Source organism: Peromyscus leucopus, chromosome 8b (assembly GCF_004664715.2).
Source record: "Peromyscus leucopus breed LL Stock chromosome 8b, UCI_PerLeu_2.1, whole genome shotgun sequence".
Lineage (NCBI taxonomy): Eukaryota > Metazoa > Chordata > Mammalia > Rodentia > Cricetidae > Peromyscus > Peromyscus leucopus.
Window position 1 is genome coordinate 762,541 of NC_051086.1, and position 7,901 is coordinate 770,441.

General features: G+C 57.1%; 1 protein-coding gene across 1 annotated transcript; it reads left to right on the forward strand.

Moving 5' to 3' along the window:
* Positions 1-1,464: 1,464 nt before the first annotated feature.
* On the forward strand, positions 1,465-7,675 carry Ubald1 (UBA like domain containing 1). Its single transcript, XM_028894805.2, has 3 exons — positions 1,465-2,330; positions 6,044-6,103; positions 6,586-7,675. Exons 1-3 carry the CDS (start codon positions 2,211-2,213, stop codon positions 6,934-6,936), a joined length of 531 nt encoding a protein of 176 aa, XP_028750638.1. The 5' UTR covers positions 1,465-2,210; the 3' UTR covers positions 6,937-7,675.
* Positions 7,676-7,901: the final 226 nt, after the last annotated feature.

A 7,901-nucleotide genomic window follows, 5' to 3' on the forward strand; every position in this document is an offset into this window, starting at 1 on the left:
GTGTGTTCATACACGCGTGCACGACATCTTTGAACAGAAAGATCCCCCAACACAATACTCAGCTTCCTATGCCAGAAAGGTACTGCTGGACCAAGGGATGCTGCTGTTTTCTTCTAGCTATATGTCACAAGTGTAAGGCTGAAATACACCTTTAAGTTTGCTTATCTATAAAAATGAGACTAGCACTCCCTAGAGTGGCCAACGCGGTATTCGAAAAGGGATGCGTGCCGGATCTGGTACACAGAGTACCAGGCCCTTTGCTAGGCCCCTCCTAATCATCCATCCCACACAGCACAGCTAGGAAAGCTCCCACACAAGAGAGGGACTTGAGGAAACAGCAGTCAAAAATGCCATCCAGGTCTGTCTAGCTAACAACCTGCCCACCTTCCTTCAGGCTTTGTAGCAGTCTCCATGGCAACAAAGGAAGCAGCGCTGCCTCGTACTTTCCTTATATGCTGGCTTTGCCTACAATAATACACATGCATGATGCTTCCTAGAGATGAAGGCGTGTTCTCAGCAAAAGCAAAAATATTTTGGTACTATCGCTTTGCAAAGATCACTGCTCTGAATGACCCTCAAAAGGCAGAAAAGAGGCTGAAATCCTAGTTCCTGTGGACAGATGGGAAAGATGCCTAAGAAAGGGAGACACTCTCTTGTCCCGCACCTACCCATAAGCTAAACTCCCAGCTCTAAGTGTTGGAGTCCTCCAGGGTCCAGACTTCTTTTTCTTCCTTACTGTCCAACCTGCGGACCTTTCAGTCCCTGCCCACCTGCCTTCCCCTTTCCTCCAGTCCCCCCATGGGGGAGCCCCTAGAAGGAGTGAAGAGCCAGGTAGAGCTCATAAACTTCCACAGCCATCAACTGGGCTCCACACCTTCACAGCCACAGCCGTCCTAGTAGAAAACAAGGGATCAGGTGCCTTAAAATGCCCGAGTGGCCCGCAGTCTGCGCCCAAGGCCTGCGCTTACTTCCTCGGGGCAGTGTGGGTGTCATGAACGCCGCATTTGTTCACGGGGTTTCTGACCTAACGCCCCCATCCCGGGGGGTTCCACCGCAGCTGGGGGCCAGGAGCGCACACAGGCCAGGGAGAGCAAAGAACCCAGCCAGCGTCACTCAGCCCAGGGAACCAGGCCAGCTCTCGCCCCCAGCCTCGGAGGGACTCTGCCCGCTTCCGGCCCGCCACCCTCCCACCCGCGACGCCAGCCGGAAGTGGCATGTGCGGGGCTGTAAACACGGCTTGCAACACCCCACCCCACCCCTCCGCTCCCGACCCCGCCTCCACGCCACGTGACGCGCCCGCCCCCGCCGCCGCCTCATTGGCCGGCCAGCTTTGTTTACCTTATATGGCCAGGTCCTAACACCCCGCGGCGGCCCATTGGTGCCGCCGCGGCCTCACTCAGGTGACGTCACCCGGGACCGAACGATGCAAATAAACCGAGGCATTCTGGGAATGGCAGTTCGTGGCCGCTCTCCTAGGTGCTCCGCGCGGTCCTGGCGCCCGCAAGATTCCGGAGGCTTTTCTTTTTTTTCTTTTTCTTTTTTTTTGCTTGGGACAGTGGGAACTGAAGGGAAAGGGACTCCAAGGCTGCAGAGAACACTGGCCTGGCCAGAGTTCCACGGGGGCTGTCCTTTTTTGTAGACGCTCCTCCTGCGCGACAGGCCGAGAGCCAGGCAAGGCTGCCTTGCGAGCCCCGGAAGGCTTCCTGGAGGTGGTGACTTCAAGCAGCGCCTTGAAAGGCAGATGCTGTGGTTCACCGAGCGCCTTCTAAGTCTCGGGACTTTTCGGAGCCTTGCAGCCTAGGGCAGTGGAGTTGGGCCAAAGCTTTCGGAGAGTCCCCTAAGAGAGTGCCTGCTAACACTGTGATGCTAATGCTAAGCACAGCAGGCTGCAGGACCCCTGGGACCCCGTGACGTGACACGCTGGTGCTGTGGTCCCGGTCCCAGACTTGGCATCACAGCCTGGGGCAGGAGCTGCGCGCCCCACTGAGATCCGCCCGGGAAAGGGCGTCCCCTCTCCTCCCCGGCCCGTCCGGCGGGGGCGTCGCGGACTACACCTCCCAGCATGCTCCGCAGGCCGCCGGGCAGCGAGGCGCGGTGAGTCAGAGCGCACAGTAAATATTTGTATTAGCCGGGGCCGGCTCGCTAATGGTGGACGCGTGAGGCGAGGCGCGAGCGCGCAGGGAGGCCGGAGCGGGCTGCGCGGCGGCGCCATGTCCGTGAACATGGACGAGCTCAAGCACCAGGTGATGATCAACCAGTTCGTGCTGACGGCCGGCTGTGCGGCCGACCAGGCGAAGCAACTGCTGCAGGCGGCCCACTGGCAGTTCGAGGTGCGTAGGGGGACCGGGACCGGGCGCGGGCGGTGTGGACACGTGCCGGGGTGCGGACTGCGGGCTTCACCGACGGCCAGGCCCGAGCCCCGGAAACGGGGCTGCCCCGGGGACCCCGCGATCAGGACAAGGACCCCTCCCCTTTGTCCCGGTAACGGCTGAAAGCGAAACAGGCGACCGCCTGGAGGACGTCCAGGGCCGGGCCGGAGGTGGAGTCGCTCCGAGCAAGCGGCCCCGGGGTCGGTGTGCCCGGTGGGCGCCTCGCGGCGTGTGCGCACACGTACATGTGCATTTGTATTTACGCACGCTCCGTGCTTGGGCGTCAGTAGGGCACATCGAAGGTTGTGGGCATGTGGGCGCGTGTGTGGACGCGCAGCCCGGCCCGAGAGCGTGTCTGATGTACGGATACCGTGTGTCATGTTTGTGTGTGTGCATGGGTGGCGGTTTGCGGATGGTGGCCATGCTGGGTATGGTGCGGTGTGTGTACACATACGGCATGGAGCGTATGGGTGGTGTTCAGGGTCCTCAAACGAAATTGTTAGGATGTGTATATGTATATACCCCACCCACTCCAAAGGTGTAACTGGGGCGGGATCCTTATGAAGGCCTGAATGTCCTCGGGCCTGACAGAGAAACCTGTACCTTGGGATGGTGTACTGCATACGGTTCACTAATTTTAGGGCATTCTAGACAGGGGGCGGAATGCCAGTCTGGCTCCCAGCTACTCCCAGGTTTTTCTTGGCCTGTAGAGTAGTAGTGTGCCCAGTCTTTTGTGTTACTGAGTTGCCTCTTATCCTCTAACTCAAACCTCCTCCTCCTTGCTGGCATCTAGAGACGAGGCCAGACGTCTTGAAGCTGTGTCCCTCACAGGTGTGAAGTCACAGCGAGAGCCAGTCTGTGTACTGTTGGAAACCGCAGAACCTGGTTTTCCAATGGGAGCCATCCCAGAGAAGCCTCTGGGAAGAGCCAGGAAACAGACTAAGGCTTAGCTTCCTGGTACAGGGGTAGGATCAAATCGTGCCCTCCCTCCCACCTCTGTAAAGCAAGCCTTTGCTCTGCTAACCTCCTTCCTACCAGACTTCCAGGCCATTGTCCCTGTGCAGGAGACAGGAGGCTTCAGTCTCTAGCCTCAGTTTCCACACCCCTGAGGGTAGCAGTGTTTGAGTCATCCACCTCTAAGGCCTGAATGGTCTCCCTCCCGCCCCTCCCCCTGCAGCCCCACCCCGGGGAAGTGCCCTGCTCCCTGCCTCTGCCACAATCCTAATCTGCCCTGTTCGTCTCTGGGGCTGGATGTGGTAAAACTCGTAAAACCACATTCATGGCAGTTGCTGGAGCCCAGTGCCTGTGCTTTCGGGGTTCCCTCCTTGCCTGAGGCTGGGCAGGCAGGTGTCCCATGGGAAATGGGCTGTGTGGAGGACTCCTGGCCCATCGATCCGTGTGGAACAGTGTGTCCCTCGAGCTTGAAGGAATGGACTGAAAAATACGGCTATAAAGATCAGGGAGAACTGGCCCCGTGGGGGTGAGGGCTTCCTGCAGCCTGGAAACAGAGTCTGACTGACATGGGGTTGGTTCTCCGTGCGCTTGGCTTTGCACGGTCGCCCTGTCACCATTTATAAAATGAAGAGTAGGTGTAGACACCCCCCTCTTAACCTGAGGCATCTGCCTAGGAGTTCCTCATGGTTAGCTCTCCCCCTCCCTCCTGATTTTGAGCACACTCCAGGCAGTGTTTCTGGGTCACATTCTCAGATTCAGGTGCTAATGGGGGCAGAGGCTGTGGGGGAGGGGCCTGTGTGTAGCTGGGCAGATGTTTCTCAATGGAGAACTCACAGTGGCCTTTAGAGGACAGTCTGGAGTCCTGGGCAGGGGGAGGCAGGGGAGGGTAGCTGTCCCTGCCCTGGGGTCTTGGGTATCACCGGGTTCATCTGCACTCAGTGTCTGGGGACATTGCTGTAGATCCCCAGGATAGTTCATTTGAATGTACTTGAAGAAAAAAAAAAAAAAGAGCAAGTCCTGGGAGTCCGACTGGGTTTCTGGGTGTGTTGGGGCGGCACAGGGCCTGGAGTCCTGCTGGCTTTGTGCTGGCTTACCCAGCTGAGGAGTAGTAAAGCTGGGACTTGGCAGGCTCCTCAGGACCCCTCACCCACTGACAGCCTTCCTCACCCAGCACTGTCACAAGGGCAGCCAGTTTCCTCTTTTCCTGAAGGGGCCCAAGACAGGACATGGTCAATACAGACGTCATCCTTTGGGTTTCCTGAAGCCACCTTGGAGCTCCCTCCCCGGGTCCATTTTGCTCTGCACTCTTTGGCCAGGCGTGAGAGTTTCCTAGAGCCTCAGTCCAGGGCTCTGCTCCTATTCCTGCCTCATACCAGACAGGAGTTTTAACAAAGTTGCTTCCGCTGGGCTGTGGTGGCCCACACCTTTAATTCCAGAACTGGGGAGGCAGAGGCAGGCGGATCTCTGTGAGTTCAAGGCCAGCCTGGTCTACAGAGTTAGTTCCAGAACAGCTAGGGCTACACAGAGAAACCCTGTCTCAAAAACCAAAAAACAACAAAACAAGAGGAAAGTTACTTCATCCTCAGTTTTTGTAAAGTGGGTGATACCAGTTTGGCCTCTGGGATTGTCCCTATTCTTTTTGTTTGTTTGAGACAAGGCTTCTTTGTGAAGTAGTCCTGGCTGTCCTGGAACTCACTTTGTAGTCTAAACTGGCCTTGAACTCAGAGATCTGCCTGCCTCTGCCTCCTGAGTGCTGGGATCAAAGGTGTGTGCCCCCAAATGTGCATAAAGTGCTCCTATTTTGATAGAGCCCTGCTTGGAGAGGCTGTAGCGTGGAACATCCGACAAGTGGCTGGGGAGATGTCCCTTAAGCTGTCGTGGGAACTGTCTTCAGTTTTGTGGTGGGTTCAGTTTCTGGGTTGCTCTCTAGCTTTCAGTGTTAGAGACATCCCTCTAGAGAGGGCAGTTGTACTGAGAAGCAGGTCTCCACTCTGTAGACTAAGAATAATTCCTTAAGAGTCACCTGGCTCAGGCTGGAGAGATGGCTCAACGATTAAGAACACTGGCTGCCCTTCCAGAGGACCCAGGTTTAATTCCCAGCAACCCCATGACAGCTCACAATCGTCTGTAACTCCAGTTCCAGGGGATCTGACATGCAGACAAAAGACCGACATACATAAAATAAAAATAAAATCATTTAAACTGGGCGGTGGTGACATACACTTTTAATCCCAGCACTCAGGAAGCAGAGGCAGATGGATCTCTGTGAGTTTGAGGCCAGCCTGGTCTACAGAGTGAGTTCCAGGACAGGCTTCAAAGCTACACAGAGAAACCCTGTCTCAAACAAACCAAATAAATAAAATAATAATAAAATCATGTTTTAGAAAATAAAGAGTTTGTGACTCACATATGAGGATACTGAGGCTCAGAGAAGTGTGAGGATTTGCCACCCATTGATTGGGGTGACAGACCCAGGCCATAATAGAATTCCAACAATGCTGGGGTGAGGGGCAGGGGTTCAGTAAGCCACAGGCACCTGACTGGTGGCAAACAACGTTATAAGGGTCTCCACCACCTGTCCAAACTGCCGTCAGTTCCATGACACCTCCTCAGGTGGTGGTCACAAGCACACTGCTTGACCTTAGCTCACCCTGGCCGGCCCGCCCGCCCGCCCGCCCGCTGGGACGGTTGGAGGGTGAGTCCAGTCTTTCTCCCTGCAGACAGCCCTCAGCGCCTTTTTCCAGGAGACCAACATCCCCTACAGCCACCACCACCAGATGGTAAGTGTCCCCGGAGACCCAAAAGCGGCAACACTGGCGGCTCCTGGTCTGGGCAGGGGGAGGCCGAGCTTATTGGCTACACCAAGGGAAACCTCAGGTGGAGGAGGCTGGTACATGGCCTGGGGAGGGGAGGGCTTTCCTGAGGTAGGTCTGCAGGAGTGTGGGCAGCCTGGGCCCCTTAGGACCCAAAGAACACTGGCCCTTGGTGCTCAGCTCCCGCCAGGCAGTCTGCCAGGGCTGCCATGCTGACCACTGGCTGGGAAGCTTCACGCCCAAGGCAGGAGGCATTGTGCCAGGTGGTATGGTCTCTGAAGCCAGACCAACCCATCTTGATGCCTTTTGCTGTGATCTGTTCGCTGGGTGGTGGGCCAACTGGGGCCACGGAGCCCACGTGACTCCCAATAACTCCTGGGTTTTAGAGGCAGCCAAGGCCCTACTAGAAAGGGATGCTCAGTCCTTCGTCTGTCATTTCTTCCCCACAGATGTGCACTCCCGCCAACACCCCTGCCACGCCCCCCAACTTCCCTGACGCCCTCACCATGTTCTCCCGTCTCAAGGCCTCTGAAAGCTTCCATGGTGGTGGCAGCAGCGGCAGCCCAATGGCCACGTCGGCCACGTCACCCCCACCGCACTTCCCCCACGCCACTGGCAGCTTTGCGACACCCGGCTGGCCAACTGCAGCCTCGCCCCCCGGAGGCCCACAGCACCACCAGCCGCAGCCGCCCCTGTGGACTCCGGCACCCCCTTCCCCGGCTTCAGACTGGCCTCCTCTGGCCCCCCAACAGGCCACCTCAGAACCAAGGGCCCACCCTGCCATGGAGGCAGAGAGATAAGGGAGGCCCCTCCCCCCTCCCGGAGGCCAGGGCCCCGTGGGGTGGGGGAGAGGATGTCTCTGTGGGCCCCTTCACCCTTCCTCTGCCTGCACCCACACACCCCAGAGCCCTGGAGGGGAGAGACTGGACTCTAGCCAGGCAGTCTTGTGCCAGCATGCACAGCTGCACGCACGCAAGTTCACAGCGCAGGCACCCCAGCTCGCATGGATTTGATTCAAAAGTGGCTTGGGTGCCTGGTGGGCAGCGCCTTGGAGACCAAGCAGCCATCCCAGTGAAGACTCACCTGCCTGGCCCCACCACCTGGAGTGTTTCAGAGAATCACTTGGTGGAGGAGATGTGGCTGACTCCTGTCTTGGGGCCAATAGGCCTAGATCCCCACCCTTGGGAATGCAGAGCCTTCTCCGCATGTGTGCGTGTAGCTGTGTCTATGTACTTAAACGTATGTCGCTCTTCAAAAGCAACCTAGTTTATGGGGCAGCTGGACTTTGCATGTTAGAGTGAGCCCCAAGCCCGTTGGCCCGACATCCCCTCTTCCCAAGGGCCCTGCCTCACTCCACCTCCTTATCTGCCAGCATTGCTGTTTCCTGCAAAGGATTATGGGAAACTCCAGGACTCTTCTACCCATCCCCCAGCGCCTGCCTGCTGGGATTCCCTGCATGCCTCTTCCCCAGAGCCCAGGGGTACCTGATCTTCATTTCCTATCCCCCTTTTAACAAAAGAGAAAAGAATTCCAACCTACCACCAGGCTCTGCCTCATATATATCCTAGGCGTTGCTGGCTGGCGCTGGAAGGAGATGCTAAGCTGAACATAGGCCACCCCACTCCCCTAGCTCCACACTACTGTCTGCTGTCCTGTCTACAAGGTCTGGAATCATCTTGCCCACCAGAGGCTTTCCCTGTTAAATTTCTTAGCCTTTATTTCCAGAATCTCACCTCTTACCCCTTTTCCTGATGAAATGGGTGGG

Excerpts from the sequence above, each read along its gene's own strand:
- Ubald1 (XM_028894805.2), top strand. The coding sequence starts at position 2,211 with ATGTCCGTGAACATGGACGAGCTCAAGCACCAGGTGATGATCAACCAG. Across the intron at positions 2,331-6,043 it reads CGGCCCACTGGCAGTTCGAG|ACAGCCCTCAGCGCCTTTTT; the intron begins GTGCGTAGGGGG and ends TTCTCCCTGCAG. Across the intron at positions 6,104-6,585 it reads ACAGCCACCACCACCAGATG|ATGTGCACTCCCGCCAACAC; the intron begins GTAAGTGTCCCC and ends TCTTCCCCACAG.